Here is a 25,633-nt window from a genome sequence, read left to right on the forward strand (position 1 = left end):
CTCCTGATTGCTTCCTGAGGAGGTTTCTAATGGTTGCACCCTGATCTGGAAGCACTAATTTGATTTATTTGAAGCTGTAGCTTCTCTATGTGAGCTTTGTTTGTTTATCGTCTATTTAAAATGAAATGGTTTATCATGAAAAGTTTAAAAGTGATATTCATTTTATTACACCATTATTAATGAACATTCATTTGATCACGTTTAAGTGTTTTCTTGTTCAAATACACTGAAAATAGCCACCGTTAATATCAATAGGATGCACTTAATGTTCAGCTCAGGAAAGTTCAACACTATCATCGGCTAAAAAAGGGTTCCAAGTTCAAAACCTGACTCTCCTTGTACGTGTGGGTTCTCTCCAGGTTCTCCGGCTTCGTCCCACCGCCTAAAAACATGCAGGTCAGGTTGGTGTTAGTCAACTCTTCCTGGGAGTGAGGGTGAGTTTGAATGGTTGATTGTTTGTCTCTGAGTGGGACTGGCAACCCATGTGTACCCTGCCCAATGACAGCTGGGATAGGGTTCAATTCAATTCAATTCAATTCAATTTTATTTATATAGAGCCAGACGACAACAATTGTCATCTCAAGGCACTTAAGTAATAAAGTCCAATTCAAGCCAATTGTAATTCAATTCATTGTCAGCCCCCCATATATATATATATATATATATAAATATATATAGATATGCAACACACAGACTTCACATAATTCATAAATGTCTATATATATATATATAAATATGTAAAGATTTATATGAAGTCTGTGTGCTGCATAGTTGAACTACTTTATTTTGAAAAGAAACTGGACCGACACCGGAAGTCGTCGCCAGGTACAGCCAGCTCGACGGTGTCGGTGAGCACAGTGCAGCGGATTGTCGGGCTGAGCTGGACGTTAATACCTGCCGGGAAACGTGGAGGATCGTGTCTGTCACGTTATTTCTTTTTGTAATTATCTCGGTTTAGACTCTTCGGGGTTCAATAATCAGCCATCCTGGAAAAGTCCGGAGAACCGCGGATATCCACGCAGCAAGGATGCTTCATGAGTCGCGGCAGGTGTGAGGAGATGTCGGGGGAGCCTGCGGCGGCCACCGGCCGAGTGGTGCTGGTCAAGAAGATCGTCATGAAGGACGGAGCAGTGGTGGGTGGACGACCCGCCATTTTACCCATATTATATTATTATATTTTATTCCACTTGTCAATATTAACATTAATTGTTTATCCTGCACCGACCTTGATGATTTTACATTTAAATCAATGCTTAATGAGTCATGTAGACTGTGCATTAATTCAGTTCTGATTTACTGTTCGTCCACAATCTCCCTGTTAGTATAAACTCATTTATATTAAACAAAAGATGCATTGAATAACATTCGTGTGTGACATAACAAGGAATTAAAGCATGGGGCTTCAAGCTCATATGTCAGTTATGTTGAGCAAGTATTTTCAAAGCTAAACTACAAAAAAACAGCCAAATCTAAACGGGATAAAAATACTTAGATAAATAAAAAATTTAATAACAAACAATAAATATCTGTGAGGAAGATACGGATAAATGTCATCTGTAGGGCTGCTGGGTAAACGCGAGGCTGCTAAAAATAAATCCGATTAATGCTGCAGGTGTTAAAAAAAATCCAAAAGATTGAAGGACTCCAGCAAAATGAGACCGAACAGAGCGGATCTGGTCCAAAATGGCTGTGATATTGGGCTGGAAACGGTGGTGCTGTAATGGAGACGCGGCAGGGCAGCTTTAATGTGGCCGCAGACGGCTCAGCTTAGTGCGATGCTGATGCGGTCAGGATGGATCCATTATCTGTTACATAACCGCGGAATCCACTCACAGCGGTTAGAGACGGCACGGCACGGCACGGCACGGCTCGGCCAGCGTCCATTTTAGCATCCATGAACAGAGACACACCAGCGAGGAGCACCTGGAAAAGGGCAGTTCATCCTCTGATGGGAGGAAAACGCTCATTTGAAGTGTTACATAACCACAAAAGATACTGATTTCAGCTGTTATTGCCTTCAAATGATGTCTTTATGTGTGGAGCAGCAAAAGGAAAAGATGCATGAGGACAGCACCCGAGAATTTGGATGAGAGGAGAATTTCTCTATTGGCAAAATGATCAGCAATCAATATCCCAAATGAGAATTATTTCAAGTTGGCATAAGGAGTCCAAATGGGGATAATAAGCCCAAATAAACGGGGACTTGGCCAGATATGAATGTGCTACCTGCGACAGACATTTTTCAAAGTTTCCAGCCACTGGAAAGGCCAGATAACCACACAGGTGATCAGTGGAAGTAACCGTCAGCCTGTAATACCTGTGGAAGAAGCCCCTGGTCGGGTCTCCATTTACTGGAGAAGCAAATCCAAAGCAATACTTTAAAAACTGCAATAAACGAAGTGGGAATCAGACGAGTTTTCTTTGCCGTGGCTTTGTAATGGTTGTAATACAGTAGAAGAAGTAGTTTTCCTGACCAGGAACCAGAACTTAGGTGGACCTAGGTGGCAACTGATTTAGCTGCTAAAGAGCTCAGTGTTCGGGTCATAAAGAAGAGGAAAACAGTTCAGAGGACCGGTTATTTCCAATAACAGCTGGAGTTTAGAGCAGTGGTGCAGTGGTTATTATCAGAATTATGACATTTTTACTTGAAAATTCATAGTTATACAGATAATTATGGCCAATAATCTACATGCTCAGTCTTCATTTTCTCATAAGACTGCAGTAAATGGTAAACTGCAGACCTTTTTCATGGCAAACATCTGAAATAATTGCAGTTCTAATAATTGTAATTGTGGGCCACGTTTGGTTCTTTCTCTCAGTTCATTGAGCCAAACATTTATGCTCCAAAGTGTCTTTATGCTTATATATACAGCTCCTGAAATGGAAATTCTGCAGTGCCAGCTCGCCCTGAAGTGATCCATAAAGTGATCTGCTGGATACCGTAAGATGTGGGTCTACTGGTGTCGAATTCGGCATCAATATCAATATCTGTGATTGGCTCTGACTCCAAGAGACATGTTGCTTTGGTTTAGTTTGCTTCTTTATGTACATCTAGGAGTATAATATGTCAGAAAGTATATAACTTTGTGTGTAACTGAGTTTGGATCTTCTTTGGCTGCAGAAATGTTCTCTACAGTTTGATTTATGCTTTGACTTTTCCATTAGAGCCATTTCTTTGCCTTAGTTTCCATCCATTGCTTATAAGACTCCTAAAGTGGAATTACATCAGATATACATCAGAAATATGTCAAACCCATCAGGACAGATAATGTAAAGTGAGGGTTAGGGTTTTCACCTTTGACCCAGTTGGGAAAAAGTCTTTATTTCTCTTTTTTTTTTTAACCGAGTTAAATCTTGTGAACATTGAAGGCTGCTGGGCGCATCTTTGCCGGCTGGAGTTTTTCAAGCAAGTGAGCAGTATTGTGTTTGAAAGGTTATGTGTCAGCGGGAAGGTTTACCGATTCCCATAAGGAAATAAATGCATTGTTAAAGGGGAACTCCGGTGTTTTTAAACCTTATTTCTGGCATGAAATGCGTTCATCTGCTCACTGAGAACAGTTTGGTGAAAGTTGGCGTCCTTCGGAAGATATTTAGATAACTGGAGATCCATATAACGGAGTGAACGGGGCTTAGAGGATGCAGCCTCTAAATAAGGCATTATCTGTCTTTATTTCACCAATACTTGAAGAAGAATGAATGAATGAACGTGTGCTATAGCTCTGTTAGCTCATAGCTGCTGTTATGTGGCTACTAGCAGCTATAGGAGAGCTAACGGAGGGATTTCTACACAGGCACTCTACTGGGACCACTTCATCCACACGCCCCCCTGCAGCACAGTTTAGCACTGTGCAGCATGTGGAGAAGTTCAGCCTCCAGCTGTCAAACTCTTACGCAATCAGACTTGCATTTTTCTGTATGAGAGTCTATCTGGAGTACATTCGAAATCAGAATAAAGAGAGACCTGAAAGTAAAGACGACCGAATGTATTTAGGTCCTTTACTAAGATACAAGAACCACTATTAGAGTGTAAAAAAAGAAAATCTTCATCCAAAATGCTAATAATAGTTCACTTAAATGTGTTTATACGCATACAAATGTCTCAGATTCTTATTCCCTTTAAGTTTAATGTTGCATGAGGATAAAAATGTCCTAATGGGCCCAAATACCAAGCAAAATGCCACTGAAAGTGGAATCAGCCTCAGGCGATTATGTGGAGACGTGGGACTGAGGCGGCTGTTCCTGTGAAACACACCTTATCCACCGGTTGAGTCATGGAGATGTGAGGAAGGAGAAGTTCTGATTAGTGGGATGCATATCATGTTTTCATTCCTCATAATCCATTTTATAGCTGCACATAAACTCCAGTTAAGCTCAGAAGAAGCAATGATTGGACAGAAAACTCATTAAACCAACTGGTTTCTCCACAGATGAACAGAATAACAGTCAAAGCAGGTACATTCATCACAAGTTAACCAGAGAGCCTGACAGACCCGACCCCTTTTCCCCGAATGGCTTTCTAATTACTTTGATTGATTAGCGGACATGTAGCTCAAACCTGCCACATGCCAAAAATAGCTCGGAGGCAGCAGCGCCTCGGTCACCACCTGATATGAGCTCCAGAAGTGCTAAAAATGTTGCTATTAGACGTGTGTTTGGCTTCTATGTTATCATTTCATCTAGTTGTCATGTGCTGAGTCATCGATTCTGACTTCAGAGGAACCTGAACCTGAATCTGCAGCTGTTGTACTCGGGTAAAGCTTCACTGGAGTTGATTATTTTAAACCTGATGTCACGTTATCTCGAGGTTTTTCCACGGTGAAGTGAACACAATCATAGTTTTTGCCGTTTTTGTTGCGCTTCAGTGTTTTTTATCCATCAAATTTTGTTGAGCATCTGAGAATTTTCAGGACAGATTTCATAACATTTCTCTGACATTTATTTACTCTTTTTGCTGGAGTTTTTCAAATCTCACCCTAAACCATTAATTTGGACTTTTAATGCAACTTCCACATTCTCTTAAACGTTTTAACTCAGTTATTGAAATTGATGACAGCTAAGTCCAAATGGCAGCAAAAAGAAGAAGAAAAATAGATAAATACCTAAAAAAGTGGTTGTATTCTGTTCATCAGCTGAAAGTTCAGGGCATTATAAACCAGCTCGTTTTGGACCTGATTCAAGTGATGAAAAATGTGTCAGAGAGCAACCTCTTAATGTGAAATCTCACCTTAACCTCGGTAATAGTCTTCCTTTCGTAGCACTCCTTCCTGCTGGCATAAAAATTAATTCTCCAAAGGGGGGGGGCTCATTATCTAAGTGGTGTAAATCTGTGTCAGCAGAATCTGCCATTAGTCCAACTAAAGATGGAAAATGCTCCATTTTCTCACCTTAATCCTGTGTTTCTGTGTCAGTAGTCTGCGATTTACAAAAATGGTTTGTTTGCTATTTCTGGAACACGTTAAAAAGATGTAATTATAGAAAACTTGTGCTTTTTTTATTTAAAATTGTGTTGGTAGGATAATTAACGATGTTAATTCCTTCCACAAGCTTTTTTTTTTTTAAACCTTGGGATCCAAAGCATTCATTTGCAAGGGAAAATGTTGCAATGCAGTGAACATATTTACCCATGAATGCACTCCAGATCCGAGCTGGTTTCATGCTGGGCCGAGCTTCAGTGGTTTGAAGTTTGCAAAGCAAAGCGTGGACAGGATGGGGGGGGGGGCTCCAGGGACCGGCAGTCTGTTTGAGGAAGGATCATGTTGTTTTTATTTGTTTACAGGGACAGAAAATCTTTGGTGTGTATGAGTGCAAAGAAGACTCGTTTCTGTTCCTGTCGTTCACCTTTATCTGGCGGCTTTTGTTGTAATGGTGGCCTCAACATGTGGTGATGGCTCAGATAATTCTCTAAATAAGATGGGTACAAGGTAGGTGGAGAAACAGACCAACCTATGCTGCTGTCTCTGCCCGATCTCGCTCAGTAGCCACGGATGACACGGGTCACAAACCTTTCCATCGTGCAAAACAAAAGCAGCAGAATCAAAAAGATTGGTTTGGATTTGTGCAAAAACTTGGCCTGAGCATCCGTTTGGCACTGATTCACAAATCTCTGATGTCACGGGGCCAGTTTTGAAGCAGCCCCTGCTCTCAACTGCATTACCACTTCGTGATAATGTCACGTTGAGGCAAAAGCAACAAAGAACCAGTTTTTAACCACTCTGCCACATGCTTTTATGGAGATAAACTGGAACAAATGGCTGCCTGACAGGAAAGGAAACATTTAAAACCTCATGCCGTGATAAAATGGACCAAAACTTGAAAGTTTAAAAGGTATTACAGTGATTACGAGTCACAATAGCCCATCCATGACATGGGTGGTGTGTGTTTGTGTGTGATCATGGCTTTTTTTTTTAAAAAAAGAAAGAAACTAATGGTGTGTAGCTGAGATAACGATGAAGCCCAAGTGTTTTGGTCTATTGGTCTGTCTGAGTATAAGTGGGACTGGGAAGCTTTCCCGAAGTGCTGCATACCTTCAAAGGAAGGCTGAGGTGACGTAGTCATGATGTTCCTCCATCACACGTAGGCTCAATAAACTCTACCATCACTTCATCTTTGTTTTGTGTCATTTTAACGTTACGAAGTGATGTTTTATCTATGTTTCTAACTTTTAGAGGTAGATTAAAACATCCTTAAATCAGGGATGTCAAACTCCGGTCCTGGAGGGCCGCTGTCCTGCAGGTTTTAGATGTTTCCCTGCTTCAATGCACCTGATTCAGATCGATGCCTCATTAGCTGGTTTGTGCAGAACTTAATCTTTTGAAGGGATCCATTTGATCTGAATCAGGTGCGTTGAAGCAGGGAAACATCTAAAACCTGCAGGACAGCGGCCCTCGAGGACCGGAGTTTGACATCCCTGCCTTAAATCAACAAGCTTAGCATGCCGTTATGCCACAGATGGGTTCCTTCATGCTGGAATTTACTCAGAAGCTGGACAGACCACTCAAATAGAGTTCCTGCAGGTGAAAAAGACCTGAACTCTGCTAAGCAGACTGAAATTTCAGTTTCACAGAAGAACTGCTGCAAGGAAACAGCTACAAACCTGTCAAGCTTCAGTCTTAGTTTGGAATGATCTCAGTGTTAAACCAGAGACCATTTAGCAGTGGAGCACATCGGCTGCAAAGCCCGTAAATAAGTCCATGAGCATTTATGACTCAGACCAATACATCCTAAAACCTTGCCTTCATTTAGATTTCAGCCACACTCGCGGTAACTTTTGTGACTGCATCTTCCAGGGCTGAGATGGATCTGTCCACACTGTTAGAACCACCTTCAGGGTAGTTCAAGCAGCGTGTCAGCCGGACCGCATTTAGCCGTGATGACAGGCAGACACACATGGTGTTAATGGGTTTCAAAGCAGGGATAACCTTAATGACATCACAGTGACGTCATTAGGATTATTTTTGCCTTCTTATAATCGGTCCAGAACCACTGACATGCAGATCAGAGTGACCTTCGTGTGTAAAACAGATGGAGTTCCTCCTTGTTTGACCTGTTAAGATGTAAATCGCAGTTAAACGCGTTTCTAAAATGTGTTTGTTGGGTTTGTTTTTTCCAGCCCCAGCAGGGTATCGGCAGGCCCAGCGTCTATCATGCCGTGGTGGTTATCTTCCTGGAGTTCTTCGCCTGGGGCTTACTCACCACGCCCATGCTCACTGTGAGTACCACTGCTGGCAGGAAGATGGATCTCCAGAAAGCTTTCTTTCTTATCGTGTTGATTTTATTCACATTAATACCTTTTCTTTTTATGTAAATGTAGGTTTTACACGAGACGTTCCCCCAGCACACGTTCCTGATGAACGGACTCATTCAGGGTGTGAAGGTAAGAGCTTCAACATTTCTATGACTTGTTTATGTATTTATCAGACACTTTTATCCAAAGCGACTTACAAATCAAGATATAACAAGTGTTACATCCACTTGGTGAAACCAGTTAGCAGACAATAACACGACAACCAGTAAATCAAATGAGTCTCAGTTGAAGTGAACAAATTAGGTTTATTGTAACAAAAAACAGACACTCCAAGGTGGGGGGAGGATGGGACAAAGTGATTGTGCCAAATAAAATTAAATAACAAAAGAAGGCCTGTCTGAGCTACCTCTGAAGAAAGAAATTAAACAAAATACCTAACGAGCTTGTCTAACAAAAGACCCTTCAAAACAGTACAGTGGTGGCACAGCCAATAAACCCAGTGGAATAACAATTAAATGCTACGTGGGGACACAAAACCACAGAATACCTGGCCGCCCGGCACGTAACAACAAGCTATACAAAAAGCTAACAATAAGCTCCATAGAAGGAACCCAGGAGTCCGACTCTGTCAGAGGGGACAGAGTAGAGATAGGGTGCAGGCATAGAAGGAAGTGCAGAAAGATAAAGTGCAGAGATAGAGGGGGGAGGGAAGTACAAGGTAAGTGCTGGGATAGGAGATGCTCTCTGAAGAGCTGGGTTTTCAGGAGCTTCTTGAAGATAGACAGGGACGCCCCTGTTCTGGTAGCGCTCGGTAGGTCATTCCACCATCGTGGGACGACACATGAACAGAGTTTGGATTGTCTTAGGCGTGGTGTAGGAGCTGCTAGACGACAATCCTGGGACCAACGGAGGGACCCAGTTGCACCAATGGTGATTGATTGATTTAAAATTTTAGGGATGCAAAAGGGTGCTGATGTTTTTCATACTGTCGGTTAAAACGTAAAACACAGGGACTGATAAGAAAATGTTCAGATTTAAAGACTAATCGACTGCTTGCTGAGAATTAAATGTAGATATATCAGTTTGTTGGGGCTGTTTATGTTGTCACTGACTCCACTTCTGTCTTTTTAGGGTTTGCTGTCATTCATGTCCGCTCCGCTGATTGGAGCTTTATCGGACGTATGGGGCAGGCGGACCTTCCTTTTGATCACCGTCTTCTTCACCTGTGCTCCGATCCCTCTGATGAGGCTCAGCCCCTGGTAGGACTCCCTGTTTGAAGGCCCAATAAGTTTGAAGTTTTCTGTTAGTTTTAGTTTTAGGAAACTAAATCTTTTTCCCTCTCCAGGTGGTACTTTGCCATGATCTCCATGTCTGGAGCTTTCTCCGTCACCTTCTCAGTCATCTTTGCTTATGTTGCTGATGTAACAGATGAAAGAGAGAGGAGTACAGCCTACGGTTTGGTAAGAGCTTCTGTTTGTAAACCCAGAATTAAAACAAAGTTTATCAATGCTAACATACTGGAGACGACAGCACAAAACTATACACGTGCAAAAATGTGATTATTGATGTTAAAGTTCTGCAATATCTGACCCAAAGGGAGCATATAAAAGTTAAACAGAAGAGGTCCCAGAATTGACCCCTGGGGGACTCCACAAGTCATGGCCACTCGCTCAGATTCATAGCTGCCAATTGGAACAAAATAACCTTCTAAATAGGACCTGAACCAGTTAAGGACCGCTCCAGAAAGTCCAACCCAGTTTTCCAGCCTGTGCAACAGGATTCTTTGATCTACAGAATCAAACTGAAACATAACCAGAATCAGTATTCAGCCTGATGTCGTTTAACACTTTGACCGGAGCTGTTTCATTGCTGTGATGACGTTGGAAGCCTGATTGAAAGTTATCGACACTTTCATACAGAAAGTCTTTGAGCTGGTTAAATACAACTTTCTCAATAATCTTGGATATAAAAGAGAGGTTAGAGACGGTCTGTAGTTGTTCATCACTTCAGGAGTGGCTTAATGGCAGCTGTCTTTAGTGACTTGGGAAAAATGCCTGATGCCAGTGAGCTGTTAACTATTTGTAGGAGATCACTTTCTATTGAGGTAAAAACTGTTTTCAGAGTGCAAGTTGTTGATTTCAGATGCCAGGATTTTTAAATCAACAATATTAAATTGTGTTGAGTTAGTTCTAGGTTTTAGACATAGATTAGTTGAATGTTTTGTCTAATTATTTAGATTTTTTTGGCTAGATTCGTTGCATTTCTCAGTGGAGAGGAGGTCTGGGTTTAACTGTTTTGGAGGATTTGTGAGTTTTTCAACCATAGCAAACAGAGTTAGAGAAATGTTGGCATTCTTATTAATCAGTTCAGATAAAAGCAGCTCTCTGGCCTTGCACAGCTGGTTGTTATAACTACGCAGGCTTTGTTTGTACAGCTCATAGTGAATCTGAAGCTTTGTTTTCCTCCACTTGCTCAGCTTTCCTTCATTCTGTTCTGCGGTTTTTGACCGTTGTGGTGTTTTCTGTTTGCTGCTCTTGATTCTTATCGCTGCAACAGCTTCCATTGCATTCAAAGCTTTCAAGTTGAAATGATCCAGCAGTCAACTGACTGTGCGCTGAGTTGGTAACACAGCTATGGCCTCCCTGAACTGAAGCTGGTTGTTTGAACATGCTGAGTAATCAATAAATCAAATAAAATACAGAAATGGTCAGACGAGGCCAAATCAATAACCACAGCAGAATAAATATCAACAGCTTTAGAAATGACCAGGTCCAGAGTGTGACCTCGAAGGCGGTTCTGTTACATTTTGCCACAAACCAAACAAGTCCAGCACAGAAGAAAATTCTTTGGCAATGAGCAATGAGCCAAAACACACATCAGCCTTCACGTCACATTCACTGTGAACACAGCCTGTCCCACCAGGAGGAGGCTTTGGGGAAGACCTAGGACTTGGTTCAGAGACATCTCAGCTGGTTTGGGAATTCCTCCAAAAGAGCTTGAGGAGGTTGCAGGAGGCCTCTTCTCAGACGGTTGCCCCTGCAGCCAGGTCTTCAGAAAGCAGCAGAAACGGATGCACGGTTAATTTAATGTGGCTGTTGAATGTCTGACACTGTATCTGCACCTTCTGAAGGATAGAAACTGACTGTTCAGCTTAATCAAACAACAGATATCAGATCAGAATAGGAATGTGGTCATAGACATAGACAGCCTTCATGTTTGCATTCACTTCCTGAAGTAGTTTACATATTTAAAGACGGCGGTACCACTGACTCCACGCTTCACCTTCCTTTTCTGAGCAGAACAGATCCTAGTTCTTTATGATTTATGCCTGCTTTTAAAGGCTTGACAAATGCCGTGCTGTTGTTCTTTTGATCTGGTGAAGTTCATGGTCTCTGTCCTATGAATCTTCCAGGTGTCTGCCACCTTTGCAGCCAGCCTGGTGACGAGTCCAGCTATTGGGGCGTACCTGTCGGCCTGGTATGGTGACAACTTGGTGGTTCTGCTGGCGACGCTCATCGCTCTGGCTGACATCTGCTTCATCCTGCTGGCTGTCCCCGAGTCTCTGCCTGACAAGATGAGGCTCAACACCTGGGGGATGCCCATATCCTGGGAGCAGGCCGACCCTTTTGTTGTCAGTGAACTTACACTAATATTTGTTGGATTTGCTGCCTGAATAATGAGCTAAAATCAGTCAGTTTTATCTTGTAGCTGCATGAACTTGTTTTTGGACACAGTCTGTAAAGTAGAGACGTAGGTGAAGGCATCTCAATGTTCCTCAACGCAGTAACTTTATTTTAATCATTTAATTATGAATTTTTTTGCTATGAAATTACACTGGAGGCTCATTGATCTCAGGATGTTATTGAAATAAAATGCATTTCACAGGCTATAAGGAACGATTTAAGACGAACTAATGGTCTAACTGTGCCGGTGCTGTACTTCCTGTCCCTCTCTCTGTCCTTCTCTTATTCAGTCTCTGAGGAAGGTGGGTCAGGACTCCACAGTCTTACTGATCTGCATCACCGTGTTCCTGTCCTACCTCCCGGAGGCCGGACAGTACTCCAGCTTCTTCCTCTACCTGAGACAGGTGAGAACCAGTGATGCCACTGTTTTTCCAGTAGCCTCAGATCTGGTACTGTACTACCACGGGTTTTAAAATTAGGAAAGCAGCCCAACATTCACTCGCTGCTCACCTGAACAGTCAAAGTCACCTTTCAAGCCTGAACTGGGCTTTCAAAAAAAGCTTTCATGGTTTATGATGAAAATAAGCGTGAGAAAACACTTCTGCCTCTCCCTCCAGGTCATAAACTTCTCCTCCACAACGCTGGCTGTTTTTATAGGAGTGGTGGGCATCCTGTCTATCGTAGCACAGGTAACAGCCACTTATCCTCTTCATTTTTATTGTTACGTAGCTGCATTATATAAAAATGTAACCTCATGAATATTTGAAAGGTTGTGTTTTTAGTTAGCTTTTGACTTTCTTCACTTGTTCATACGGACTTTAACAGCCCCAGAACAGTTGGTCATTACAGTGACATTTACTCTGATACAAAATGAATGTTTTTCCTTCTCCTCTGTGCTCAGACTCTCTTCCTCACTCTGCTGATGAGAACTCTGGGTAATAAAAACACCGTCCTGTTGGGGTTGGGCTTCCAGATCCTTCAGCTGGCCTGGTACGGCTTTGGATCCGAGCCATGGTAAGACCTGAGTGTGTGTGTGTGTGTGTGTGTGTGTGTGTGGTGGCACCAAACCAACGAAAACATCAAATCATTTTTTCAGCAAAGAGTAAAACCGAATACGTATCCCTGCTGTTTCTTCCCCAGCAGCTGGTTTAATTATTCCATCTCGCTGTGTCGTCTGAAATGTTTTATTAGCTGTTCACGTGTTCTTCAGAAAGATCCCACGTGCACGCTGGTAACCATGCGCATGTGTGTGTTAACAGGATGATGTGGGCGGCTGGTGCTGTAGCAGCAATGTCCTCCATCACCTTCCCAGCAGTCTCTGCTCTGGTGTCACAGTCTGCTGATCCTGATAAACAAGGTGACAGAAAATCCCTCCTCAGAGCAGTAGGTCAGAGTGTTCTTGTAGAGATTAACTCAACGAGGCCTCAAAGAAAGCCGCTGCTACTGAGAAACACCAGCAGCAATGTCTGTGTCCCGTCCCTTTGCAGGTGTTGTCCAGGGGATGATCACCGGGATCAGAGGCCTCTGTAACGGTCTGGGTCCAGCTCTGTACGGATTCGTCTTCTTCCTCTTCAACGTCGAGCTCAACACCATGGACCCCATCCAGGGAGAGTTCAACATCGACCCCCTGCCTCTGCAAAGTCCCACAGAGGTACAGGGGGTTAAATCTCATCCTGAACACAGGTTACACAGTGGAAGGGAACCATTTCACCAGCTTAAAAACACATCAGCGAGCCACCAAACAGGCGTACAGCTGAACTTTAATGCCTAGTTGGTGCAGAAAAGAGTAGAAAAAGTAATAAAGTTAACTGACCACAGGTCAAAAAAGAGCCTCCCAGAGAGACTCACCCCTCTGAAAGACTGCTTGGGCCAATTGTTCCACACTTTCTTGCTGTAGAATTGCACCTAATTTGGTTATTTCACCATCTACGGTGCATGTTTTCATAAAAAGTGAGGACATGTTCTTCAGCAGACCTGCACTAAGACCCGAGGCTACAGAGAGCGTAACTATGGCAACGCTTAGAGGGCGTTTTGGATCTTTATCAGAAGATCCTTTCTTTAGTAGACATGCTTCAGCCACTTGTGTTCCAGAAGATGAGCAACTGAAGGAAACAGAGTAATCTCTTCTCCTCTCTCTTTCTGTCCCAGCGGGCGCTCATCCCCGGCCCGCCCTTCCTCATCGGATCGTGCACCGTGTTCATCGCCTTCATCGTCGCTCTGTTCATCCCTGAAAAGACCTCCTGCTCCGCGGCTTCCTCCGAGCTCTCCGTCAGTGACAAGCCCAACCCGGAGAGCAAAGAGTCGATGTCCTCGCTGGCTGGCGTCCACATCAACACGCCCCTCCCAGGCAGCGATGAGGAGAGCCCTCCCAACACCAGCGATGAGGACTTTGAGCCGCTGCTGCACGACAGCATCGTTTGAAGGCCGCCTAGATAGACCAGAAGGGTGACGATAACTTCTTGTTTTTATTGATTGACATTTTGTAACAAAAGCAAAGAGCCAGTTCAACTTTTTTTGCCACGTGGCGGGACTAAGTGTACTTTTATCGTCAGAAGATTGTGATGGACAGCAGGCTCGTTTTGCTAGAAGGTGGGACTAACATTTTGCTTCAGTGGCCTGCAGATACACCACGTTACCACTAAAGATGCTTCTTCATGCAGACCAGAAGCATTGAGCAGCAAAGGAGACGTCTCGACCGGACAGAGGAGTTGAAGTCGGCGATTTGACTGAGAGGGCGGAGCCGACAGGGAGACGGATCTATTGGAGAACATGTTTGAGTGACAGTGAGGAACTGTTTTTCTTCCTTTTTTATGGAAAGATGTGGTTGGTGTTTAAGAAGCACCCACTTGAAATCCCAAAAATGGGAAAAAAGAAGTACGTTTGAGGGTTTTGTTGAAGGATTTTAGTTTATTTTAAGCTTGAAGTGTTTTTGTGATAAACAAGAAAATCTATTTCTTACCTTTTAGTTCTATCATTTGAAATGCTGTGGTTTACCTGACAATCGTACCAAGGAAACAAACATATGGCAGCCAAAACATCAGTGTTGATTTCTACTCTTTTCATCGTTGTTGAGGTTTATCTTTTTCTTTTGAAAGAGACTTTTATCCATTCAAAGTGTACAGTATCTAACCTGCATCGAGCCACTGATGCTAACAGTGTAAGAATGTGACAGGCTTACAGATGAATCAACCAACATGTCAAATTATCAGAATAAATCTCACTGTAGCGTTGAACAGAACCAGTGACTCCAGATGTGCATTAGTGGCACACCTGGAAAACACCTACTCTGCATGATCCAGAATGATACCAAATGGTACCAAATGGTACCTAAAGCTCAGAAATAAGGGAACCTCAAAGAAACCGCCTCACCTTCTAGTGTTTTACTTTAAGTTTCACCAGTTAGCATCACTTTTAGTCACACTACCTCTTTTTTTTTTTTTAGTTATTTCAATCTCAGTCAACTGGAATTTTCTTATCTTCCATCATTTTATATCAAAGCCACTTTATTAAAGTTCTGCTCACTGCTGGCAGTGGAAAATCCTCATAGTTTTACATAAAGAGAACAATACTTATAGCTCCTGATTGCCCAAACCCGGCTTCACTTCCAAGTTGCACTGCATCCTTGAACCCTGCTATACTTTTCCGGTTAAAACGTTGCCCATCGGAGGCTTTTCCCTGACAGCGGTGGTATTTCTGTGAATTAACTTATACTTGAAGCATTCAACGGAGACTTTGAGCGCTTTGGAGGAGATTTCAATAGATGCTGAAGAGTTTAAAGATATATATTAACTGCCACAGAGTGTACATAGTTAGTTGCTTCATGACTTTAAAATGTAAACGCACTTTTGAATGATATGGTGGTTTGTGTATTATGGAAGTGACGCGTGGGATTGGCTTGTCAGTGTAGAGTTTCTGCCATCAAGGTCCTGGTAATCCCAAGTGCTAACACTGAAGGGAATTGGATTTCTGTTCCTTGTTCTTGAAGATATTTCAGATCTCATTTGAACAGCCTCTGTAGTTTGAGCTGATGGGGGGGGGGGGAATCCCGAGGATTTCGACTCTTCAGGGGTCTGATCACCTAGAGACGGATGTCAGTTGCTCTGCTTGTGTTCAGGTGTTTTATCCTCAGGGTGAACCAGATTTCATCTGAGAGTGTCAGCAACACACGTGACCTCAGTGAATCTCAAGATGTAAATAAAACCAAAAGAGCTTAAATGCCTGGAACTCATCACCAAGTTAGAACTCCAGCAGTGTTTTGGATGGGAGGTAAATGATCTTCAGAAACCACGAAAAGAAGGCCTCTTGCCACGTATTTAGGCACAGATGGTGAGATAAGCTTGCTTTTTGAGGCTGTTACGAAGGTTTTCCTTCAGTTGCGTGTACCTCAGTGGCTTGGCTACAGTCTTGGATGGTGATTTAATTCCTTGTGCAGCTAAACAGTTATGTAACACCAACCATCATGTCTTATGTCCATTCAGATTAGACTATGACATGGACACGGAATCTCATCCTTTTTTTACATGTCAGTATATTTATCTAGCATCCTGCTAATCAGTCTCTGTCTGTGGTTGGTCACATTTGGTACAAGATGAACATGAAACAAAGACAAAGTGGTCATCTGGATACCTACAGCTGCTTTTTTGGAAAAAAAAAAGTTGTCAGATGGAATTGATTTTTAGGGATTTTCTACAGATGTTTTTAAATAACTCTTTTAGAATAAAATCATTGGATAACTTTCTTTTTTTTTCAGTTGCAAATATTCCCGGAGCCCAGGTCATAAGGTGGATAATAATATGTATGTGAACGCTAACACAGTTATTTCAGGAGGAATGGAACTGAGTCAACAATGTAAATATTGTACAATGACTGGATGTCTGTACATGTGAAGATAAGAGATGTACATGAGGTTCATGTTGATACACGTTGTCTGTTGTCTCGTCTGGAAGTGTACCAGCCAATTGTTGGATAATAAACAGTACAACCACGTTTGACACCTGTGTTATGAATGTTGTGCTTCGACCCACCCGAGTTCCAGAAAACTTAATACTTCAGACCCTTCTGTCTCTTAATTTAAGCATAGACTGACTCCATGATCTTTTATTGCATACTTGCTGTCTGTTGCAGGAAAACTTTTCACTGGAACTCATACTGCAGAAGAATACATTTGGGACCAATCAAACACCCCATATGATGCTCAACAATCTGAAGTAGACTGCAGCAAAATATTCGTATAAATCGTTTGTACAGACCTGTACTTTGCTGCCATTTCCTTATGAGTCTTGCGTAGGTACTGTGGAAAATGAATGCTTACAGAGTATTCATGTAACTACCCTAAAAAGAGATCTAAATGCATTAACATTGTCTAAATTTGAACTTTGATTATCCTCAACTATTACTACCACTATTAGGCAACTATTAATTAACAGAATATTGTTCTATACCCAGACTGTAAATTAGGATTTAGGTTGGATTTTCCTTTTTCTAAAGAAACTAGTGAAAGTTTCTGCTTTTGGAAACAGCTGACAACCAATAACGGGCCCTTTTAGTGGTAGTTGTCGATCTTTCTGTTCTTTCCTATTCTCCATAAAAAGTTACATTACATTTTTTTGCTTTATATTTATATAATTCACAATAAAAACAAGTGTAATTTGAATCACAAAGTTGAAGAGCATTAAACAGATCTGAAACGGAATATAAATCAAACCAAATGGCCTTTAAACTAATCCCTGCGCGGGAATGTGGAAGGGATGTTGTTGACTGGGGAAAATCTCAACAGCGACCTCTACTGAGCAATTCGAGTCAGTGTTCAGGAATTCACTCATGAGCGTCCAATCAGAACGCTGATCGTGGGTCATGTGACCTTCCAGCCAAGTGGAGGACAGCTCGAACGGCAACAACAAATATGGAGGTGTCTCCGTTCAGCTTTACCCCGGAGAGGTACTGGACGGAGGAGAAAGAGAGGGCGCTTATTGCGTTTTTCTCCAGTAAGTCCGACACCTTACGTTGTAACTTTTAATGTCCACATTGGAAGTGTTGCCGTTGTTGTTTTCGTCAAAATGTTGGCGGAAGCAGCAAAATTTGTGGGCAACCGTTGCTGGATGAGACCGACTTGTAGCAACGAGCGACAGAAAACGTTACAGCAATGGCGACTAGCAACTGGAGTGGAGTTAGCTGTTATTCTCCCAAAATATGCCCGAAATTTCTTACAAGTTTCTCTGAGTGTTTTCTGAACTTTTGACTAGATGTAAGTAGATGTAATAAAAGCAGCCTGAAAGCTTCCTGATTTAAAATACATTAAAGGAGAGTGGAAATGACTAAAATACTGTTATTTTAATATGTACGTGCCTTCCGTTTTCCAACGCAAGCCATTCACCTTCCATATTTACAGGATTTATCACAGTAAATGGGTTTCACACTGAAGGGATTATATTTAAATAACGCTTGTAATGTTCACCCTTCACTCTGCAGCGTTTTTGACACATTTTATTTTCAAGCATACGTTTAAAGAATGTGTTTTCAGACACTTTCACCTCTTAAAGTCTTTTAAAATGAACATGTAAACTACATAGCCAAACAAAGACAGTGCATCTTGATATTATAAGACATCCTGTGAACGTACAGTGTGCATGTTTCTGGGAATCTGTGCACTATGCATGTTTGTAGAAAAGATCAAAAATCGATGATAATGAATGAGTGTTATTCCACTCTATAAAGGCCATTTTCACTGATCACTGGTGCATACTTTGCCTTCGTCTGAGGCTATAGTTTTAGAATATGTTCAGCTTCTGGTAAACCAAACATATATAAATATTTGTAAATACTACTATGTACTATTCCAGTTACAGATTGAACTTACTGTGAGACATTTCTTGTAATGGCCTCCTCTTATGTGCGCTCTTGTAATCTTTCAGCCTAAAGTTTAGGCTTTGATCAAGCCAAAATCCAAAGGAAATGTTTTAAAATAGCAACCTGTGAGTATCATCTTGTTCCAGAGCACAGCTGTCTGTGGAACCACAAGTCAGAGAGCTACAAGAACCGCCAGCTGCGATGGAAAACCCTGGAACGCCTGAGGATCCTGCTCTCATCTCACCCGCCTCCTGTTCCTTTCACAGGTAACGTGCTCAGTGACATCTTTAGTCCACCGATATTTGTGTCCAAGGGGATAATATCTAGTTAATGACCCAGGCACCTAAGGTCTCTTTATGTCCAAAACCCAGTGGCTAAGTATGCAGCTCTGAGCAACAGGTGTCCCTCCACACATATTTAATTGTACAAAACGATGAAAACCTCAGCAGAATGTTCATGTCTTTCTTATTGTTGATCACCCTCTGAAATTCTAGCTGTTCATCTTCATCTGCACTGATCATTAAGAGGACTCAGGTTTCATTATCAGTTCATTCAAATGTTTGCACGTATTTTAGATGAATGCATCTGTGCCCTTCAGGTCCAACAATATAAGGTAGAAGAACCGAGTGCCCAAAGAGGGCCGTGATCCCGGTGGGGAAATGTCCTTCCATAGTGTATAAAACAAAAAAAGTCACGTTATATGCTGCTGTTTTTCATCTGTTCCAGTGGAAGACATCAAGAACAAGTTTAAGAACCTTCGTACCACCTTTCAGCGTCAGTATAAAATGGTTACAGCGAGCAAAGTGGCCAGTTCGGAGGACGTATTTGTACCACAGTGGAAGCACTACCAGCAGCTGATGTTCCTGCAGGACAGCTGGGACAAGGATGGCGACGCAGACGAGCCCCAGCTGTCTCCACAGGAGGAGAGCCAGCCTGTCCTCACCTCCCCAGGGCTAATCATCTCCTTCCTCCCCACACCATCAACATCCTCCAACTCTACCTCTTCCTCCTGCATCCCCACCAACCTCATGGTAAAATCCTACTGGACTGAAGAGAGGGAGCGCGCACTGATATCTTTCTACTCAGGTCAGCAAACAGAAAAGCCAAGACAAAAAGAACCAAACGATGGATTAAGTGTAAAATGATTAGGTGTTCCCACAGAGAAATGTCCTCACAGACAAAAATCAAAAGGAAAACTGGGATTCTGGAGTGTTTGATTCCTTCTGTGTGCTGTTCTCACAGAGCACAGCTGTCTGTGGAAGAAGAAGTCTGAAAACCACAACAATCGTCAGCTGAGACAGAGACTCCTGGAGTCACTGAGGAGTCAGCTGTCTGACCGCTCAGTATCTTTCTCGGGTTAGTATCACCCTGCCTTACTATAGTACATATGATTTTAAAACCTAACCCCCTAAAAGAAAGCTGGTAGATGATAAAAAGTCTAAATCAGGGATGTCAAACTCCGGTCCTGGAGGGCCGCTGTCCTGCAGGTTTTAGATGTTTCCCTGCTCCAACACACCTGATTCAGATCGATGCCTCATTAGCAGACTTGTGCAGAACTTAATCTTTTGAAGGGATCCATTTCATCTGAATCAGGTGCATTGAAGCAGGGAAACGTCTAAAACCTGCAGGACAGCGGCCCTCCAGGCCCGGAGTGTGACATCCCTGGTCTAAATCCACTGTGTGAGCATTGCTGGGATGTTTTACGTACATTATGTGATAGAGTCGTGTTAATTAGAGTGCAGCTGATAGATTTGGGCAGAGCCGGCCGGTCTTGGCGTTCGGCCCCACTTCTTGTCTGTAAGCTAAGCTCTAAATGCATTTTGAATCATGATTTGTGTCCATCACACACCTTCTCTCATTCACACACACAAACAAATGTTCTCACCTCCTTTAATTAAAATATTTCCTCCTTTGTATGACCACAGAGCATGAATGTGCCTGTCTGCTAACGGGTCTTCTTCAGACTAAATGACGAGTTGATTTCAGCTCTGAATCTCGAGGCCCGGCTGTGTTCAACTGAACTTGACGAGCAAATATTTTGCTGATACTTTGGTTCTATTCTATAAACTCCAGCCCACACATTACCAAGCATGAGCACAAAGGTGGCCAGTGTCGGAATGACATCATAGCTTAAATGCTACATGTGTTAGCTCACAGCAGAGGTTCCAGGTTCGATTCCCGGCTGGTTCTTTCTGTGTGGATCTGCATGTTCTCTCCAGGTTCTCCGGCTTCCTCCCACCACCCAAAAGCATGCATGTCAGGTTAACTGATGACTCTAAATTGATCCTAGCAGTGAGCGTGGGTGTTTTTTTGTCTCTGTGTGGCCTGTGATGGACTGGCGGCCCGTCCAGGGTGTACCCCGCCTCTCAGCCAGGCTCCAGCCCCCCTGAGTTGGATTCAGCGGGGATAGAAAATGGATGGATGGCGTCTGTTTATTAGCACAGAGCAACAGAATAATGCTGAAGTATTGTGCATGTGTGCCCTGGTCTAATGTTCACTTTGAGCTTTTCCCTTAACGAGCTTCTTCTGTTTTACAGTTGAAGACGTAAAATGCAAGTTCAAGAACCTTCGAACCGTTTTTAACCGTGAATACAAGGCAGTGCAGGCCAGCAAGGCCTCGGACAAACACTACGCGTCCAAATGGAAACACTACCAGCAGCTGCTCTTCCTCTGCGAGTCCTGTGATGAAGACGACCCTCCTGACGACCTCCACATACTTATGGCTCAAGAAGGCAAGGATGTGGAGCTGGAAAACCAAACTGCCTCCTCCAACCTAAGTAGCTTTTCCTCCAGCTCCCCCCAGACCAACAGCATTAAGCTCAGCAACACTTGTGCTCTTTCCAGCTCCAGCCAGTGTGACACCAGCGCTGCGTACCACATTTTCCTCTCCACAACTCCAGATAATCTCAGAGTAGCCAGCCAAGCGGCCGCTCCCGCACTCCCAGCCTCTCCATCCAGATCACTGCCCGACAGAAAGTCCTGTGGAAACTCCTCCCTTTTAAATGTCTCTGCATCCAGTTCCCATCAGCCGGATGGCAGACTGATGGCTGACTCCCGCTGCCTCTGGAGCGAGGCCAAAGTTCAGCAGCTCATTTCGTTTTACTCTGGTAGGCATCAGAAGTCATTCACAAACACACAAACCTTCACTTACAGCTGTCTCATATTCAGTAACAGAATATGACATCTCAGGCATTGTGTTCTGTTCAGATTGATTTATGCAACTGCTGCATAGATGGTGGAATCCATTCGTTCTTCAGCTCGTCACTTTTTATAAATAAGCTACAGATTAGTTATTAGTCATAAGTTCGTGCTAAAATCTACACGTGTCCATTTTCACTGTGTTGCAGCTGTATGTGGTTAAAACTTAGTTTAAAGGGGAACTCCGGTGTTTTTAAACCTTATTTCTGGCATGAAATACGTTCATCTGCTCACTGAGAACAGTTTGGTGAAAGTCGGCGTCCTTCAGAAGATATTTAGATAACTGGAGATCCATATAACGGAGTGAACGGGGCTTAGAGGATGCAGCCTCTAAATAAGGCATTATCTGTCTTTATTTCACCAATACTTTAAGAAGAATGAATGAATGAACGTGTGCTATAGCTCTGTTAGCTCATAGCTGCTGTGTTCTTGTTATTGGCGGCTATCGGGGGGCTTACAGAGGGATTTCTACACAGGCACTCTACTGGGCCCACTTCATTCACACGCCCCCCTGCAGCACAGCTTATTCACTCCGGTAAGAACGTCCATCTTACTCAAAGTCGTCGTTCACGTCGTCAAAATCTGATAAATATCCTGCCATGTTGCACAAAACTATCAGCAGCAAACTCTGTGTGAAGTTAGCCGACTGTCACAGAGCACGGAGTGAATAAACTGTGCTGCAGGGGGGCGTGTGGATGAAGTGGTCCCAGTAGAGTGCCTGTGTAGAAATCCCTCCGTTAGCTCTCCTATAGCTGCAAGTAGCCACATAACAGCAGCTATGAGCTAACAGAGCTATAGCACACGTTCATTCATTCATTCTTCTTAAAGTATTGGTGAAATAAAGACAGATAATGCCTTATTTAGAGGCTGCATCCTCTAAGCCCCGTTCACTCCGTTATATGGATCTCCAGTTATCTAAATATCTTCTGAAGGACGCCGACTTTCACCAAACTGTTCTCGGTGAGCAGATGAACGTATTTCATGCCAGAAATAAGGTTTAAAAACACCGGAGTTCCCCTTTAAAAGGTTAAAAGTTAGTTTAGTTTTGCTTGATAGGACAAACTGTCTGAGGTCCAAAATCTAATGAATTATGGACATATTTTCAAAGGCAGCACCAGCACACTCTGAAACATCCCTGGAACTATAAGATTTACACTCTTTTGTCGTGAGTTTTCACATCTTTACCCTCAAAGAACTCCACCACCATCAGAAATATGTTGGGGGTAAAGAAGGTTCCAGTCACAGCTTTACTCTGACTCCTCGGCGTACGCAGAGCTTTTCCAGCAAGGCGTCCCTCAGACCAGCTCCTCTGCACAGATTCAGCATGAAAATACTTTATTTGAAGCTCATTTTAGCAGATTTATTATGAGAAGCTTAACCTTTGGAAGTTGCTGCTTGTATCTCAGTAGATGGAGGTTAAGTTGGAGGATTAATATATGATGCAGTTAAAAAGTGAGGCTCTGTTTCTACGTGGATGATAATTGAATGTTTCGGGGTTTTCATGGCAGAGCACGGCTGTCTGTGGAACCACAGGTCGGAGAACTACAGAAACCGTCTGTTGAGGCAGAGCCTGCTGGAGACCCTGAGCAGCCTCCTGTCAGAGAACGAGCCGGCGCCGTTCACAGGTAACCCATGTTTCCATGACTGGTTTATCTCAGGATCAGTCAGTCCTGAGGCTTTGGCTCGTTTTAATTTGTTAGATTAAAGTGCTTTTGTACTTTCTGATGTCCCTCCTTCTTCAGTGGAAGACGTGAAGACAAAGTTCAGGAACCTGCGAACCATCTTCCAACGTGAGCACAAGGCGGTGAGCTCCAACAAAACCTGTGGCTCGGAGGATTTCTACCTTCCCAAGTGGAAGCACTACCACGAGCTGATGTTCCTCTGCGACTCCTGCGATGAGGAGGAGCAGCCCAAGGACCTCCACTTCCACCAGGCGCAGCAGCCAGGCCTCCTCCAGTTTGACGGCCCTCACTCCTCGCTGCACTACCACAAACACACCGGCGCCAATCTGACAGCCACAGCACAGAGCATCGAGGCGCCGCCCTCACCCACTCCCCCTGACTCCCAGCACTCCTCCCCCTCGTCCTCCCCTTCCACGACTTCCTCTCACACGGACGGCAGGGTGTCGGGGCGCAAGCGAGCGAACCAGCAGGTGACGGCCACCGCCGGCGATCTGATGGACCTGATGAGGGCCGTCTGCCAGAACCAGGCGGCGGCGCCGCACGCGGGCTTCCTGAAGTATGTGGAGGAATGTCTGAACGAGACGCCACCGGACAAAGTCAAGAAACTGAAGAAGAAGATCATTGAGACGATCCATAGCATGGTGGAGGATGTTTAGTGTCTGTCAGCGCGAAAAGCCGGGTCACCGTGGCGACCTCAGACCGCTCAACATTCCTCCGGCCGCCGCGCTTTCTCGCATTCCACGTGTCTGAAGCTGCCTTCTTCGTGTCACTTTCCTGAAATGTTGAGTTTGGTTTGATCTGAAGTCCGGAAACAGAAACTAAGGAAGGTTCTCATGTTGAGAAACGTCTCGCAGTCGCTTCCCTCATCGAACAACGACCCGAACAGCCGGATCTTCTGCCCCGCCCACAGATCCTCACGAGAACGGACCCGGGCGTGTTGTGGTTAAACACGCCCTGCTGCTCACATGTGGCGCCTGACCGGCAGGAATGATGGGAAACCTCTGAGAGCAGCACAAGTTTTGCTGTGAGGCAAACTGAAGCCAAACGGGCCGTAATGCTCGCTGTTAGGCGCACGTTTTAGGCTTTTAAGTATGGTTCCGTCTTATAGGCCGCTATAAGACGGCGTGCTACTGCAGCAGGACACGATGACAGAGCCGGAGACGCCAACGCACCCCTGATGCCTGATTTTAATTGAATTATTTCCCTCGATGATGAATCAAACTTCACAAAGAGTCAGCGAAGCTGCCGACTGTAAACCTGATTTGGCTCAATGCAAACACTGCTCTGCAGTCATGTTTCCATCCAAAAGTGATTTGAATCATGTGACTTTGGTGAAAACTACTAACTCGCGTGAGTTTTCCACCGGTTGGCATGACAACCAGCCTGTAAACGTTTAACCGGCTTCCTGTAGGACTGGAACCTTTACTAAGAATCGTGCAGGTGGTGTTGGAGCCCAGTTAGAGCTGGTGATTAGAGGAGAAGAGGCGTTATTTAATGCCCTTAACTGCCCAGAGATCGGTCCCCGCCGCCGCCGCCGCCCTCATGTGTGGGAAAGAAGGCGTCAGCAGGACTTCTGGAGTGTCGTGGTGGTTCCAACCAAAACCCGGCGCCAGCGAGTGTGTTTTCATTTGTGCGAATCAGGGGTTTTAATTCGAATGATGGCGTTTCCATCGTAATTTAAACTGATGGAAACGCACCTCGTGAGGCGTTAGATTTAGAATCAGCGCGTCTTTCACTGGCCTTTAGGACAAGTTAACCCTTTCATGCACGAATCATGAAAGCCTCAATCAGGATTTTTTGTGTTTTTATTTATCTTTAGGCATAAAAAGAACAAATTGAAGAAAAAAAAAAGATTTTTACACCAATTATTTAAAGGGGAACTCCAGTATTTTTAAACTTGGATCTTATTTCTGGCATGAAATACGTTCATCTGCTCACCGAGAACAGTTTGGTTTAAGAAGAATGAATGAATGAACGTGTGCTATAGCTCTGTTAGCTCATAGCTGCTGTTATGTGGCTACTTGCAGCTATAGGAGAGCTAACGGAGGGATTTCTACACAGGCACTCTACTGGGACCACTTCATCCACACGCCCCCCTGCAGCACAGTTTATTCACTCCGTGCTCTGTGACAGTCGGCTAACTTCACACAGAGTTTGCTGCTGATAGTTTTGTGCAACATGGCAGGATATTTATCAGGTTTTGACGACAACTTTGAGTAAGATGGACGTTCTTACCGGAGTGAATAACAGCCAATAACAACAACACAGCAGCTATGAGCTAACAGAGCTATAGCACACGTTCATTCATTCATTCTTCTTAAAGTATTGGTGAAATAAAGACAGATAATGCCTTATTTAGAGGCTGCATCCTCTAAGCCCCGTTCTCTCCGTTATATGGATCTCCAGTTATCTAAATATCTTCCGAAGGACGCCGACTTTCACCAAACTGTTCTCTGTGAGCAGATGAACGTATTTCATGC

General features: G+C 43.6%; 2 protein-coding genes across 2 annotated transcripts; both read left to right on the forward strand.

Moving 5' to 3' along the window:
* The first annotated feature begins 817 nt into the window (after nucleotides 1-817).
* mfsd14ba (major facilitator superfamily domain containing 14Ba) lies at nucleotides 818-16,412 on the forward strand. The gene is made up of 12 exons (XM_072372084.1): nucleotides 818-1,133; nucleotides 7,610-7,708; nucleotides 7,811-7,873; nucleotides 8,876-9,003; nucleotides 9,090-9,204; nucleotides 11,157-11,375; nucleotides 11,718-11,831; nucleotides 12,045-12,116; nucleotides 12,329-12,441; nucleotides 12,687-12,784; nucleotides 12,915-13,078; nucleotides 13,576-16,412. Exons 1-12 carry the CDS (start codon nucleotides 1,035-1,037, stop codon nucleotides 13,846-13,848), a joined length of 1,557 nt encoding a protein of 518 aa, XP_072228185.1. The 5' UTR covers nucleotides 818-1,034; the 3' UTR covers nucleotides 13,849-16,412.
* An 867-nt stretch (nucleotides 16,413-17,279) lies between these two features.
* Nucleotides 17,280-25,085, forward strand: LOC140277320 (uncharacterized). Its single transcript, XM_072372295.1, has 7 exons — nucleotides 17,280-17,411; nucleotides 18,420-18,539; nucleotides 19,000-19,359; nucleotides 19,516-19,629; nucleotides 20,811-21,380; nucleotides 22,980-23,096; nucleotides 23,214-25,085. The coding sequence occupies exons 1-7, from the start codon at nucleotides 17,330-17,332 to the stop codon at nucleotides 23,807-23,809; spliced, it is 1,959 nt and encodes a 652-aa protein (XP_072228396.1). The 5' UTR covers nucleotides 17,280-17,329; the 3' UTR covers nucleotides 23,810-25,085.
* The last annotated feature ends 548 nt before the right edge of the window (nucleotides 25,086-25,633 follow it).

This window comes from Leuresthes tenuis, unplaced genomic scaffold (assembly GCF_036924035.1).
Source record: "Leuresthes tenuis unplaced genomic scaffold, fLeuTen1.0.hap1 SCAF_19, whole genome shotgun sequence".
Taxonomy (NCBI): Eukaryota; Metazoa; Chordata; class Actinopteri; order Atheriniformes; family Atherinopsidae; genus Leuresthes; species Leuresthes tenuis.

What these genes read in the sequence shown, in the direction of transcription:
- mfsd14ba (XM_072372084.1), top strand. Translation starts at nt 1,035, where the DNA reads ATGAGTCGCGGCAGGTGTGAGGAGATGTCGGGGGAGCCTGCGGCGGCC. An exon ending in TCACCACGCCCATGCTCACT is followed by an intron (nt 7,709 to 7,810) that starts GTGAGTACCACT and finishes ATGTAAATGTAG; the next exon opens with GTTTTACACGAGACGTTCCC. An exon ending in GACTCATTCAGGGTGTGAAG is followed by an intron (nt 7,874 to 8,875) that starts GTAAGAGCTTCA and finishes CTGTCTTTTTAG; the next exon opens with GGTTTGCTGTCATTCATGTC.
- LOC140277320 (XM_072372295.1), top strand. Translation starts at nt 17,330, where the DNA reads ATGGAGGTGTCTCCGTTCAGCTTTACCCCGGAGAGGTACTGGACGGAG. An exon ending in GCTCATTTCGTTTTACTCTG is followed by an intron (nt 21,381 to 22,979) that starts GTAGGCATCAGA and finishes TTTTCATGGCAG; the next exon opens with AGCACGGCTGTCTGTGGAAC. An exon ending in CGAGCCGGCGCCGTTCACAG is followed by an intron (nt 23,097 to 23,213) that starts GTAACCCATGTT and finishes CTCCTTCTTCAG; the next exon opens with TGGAAGACGTGAAGACAAAG.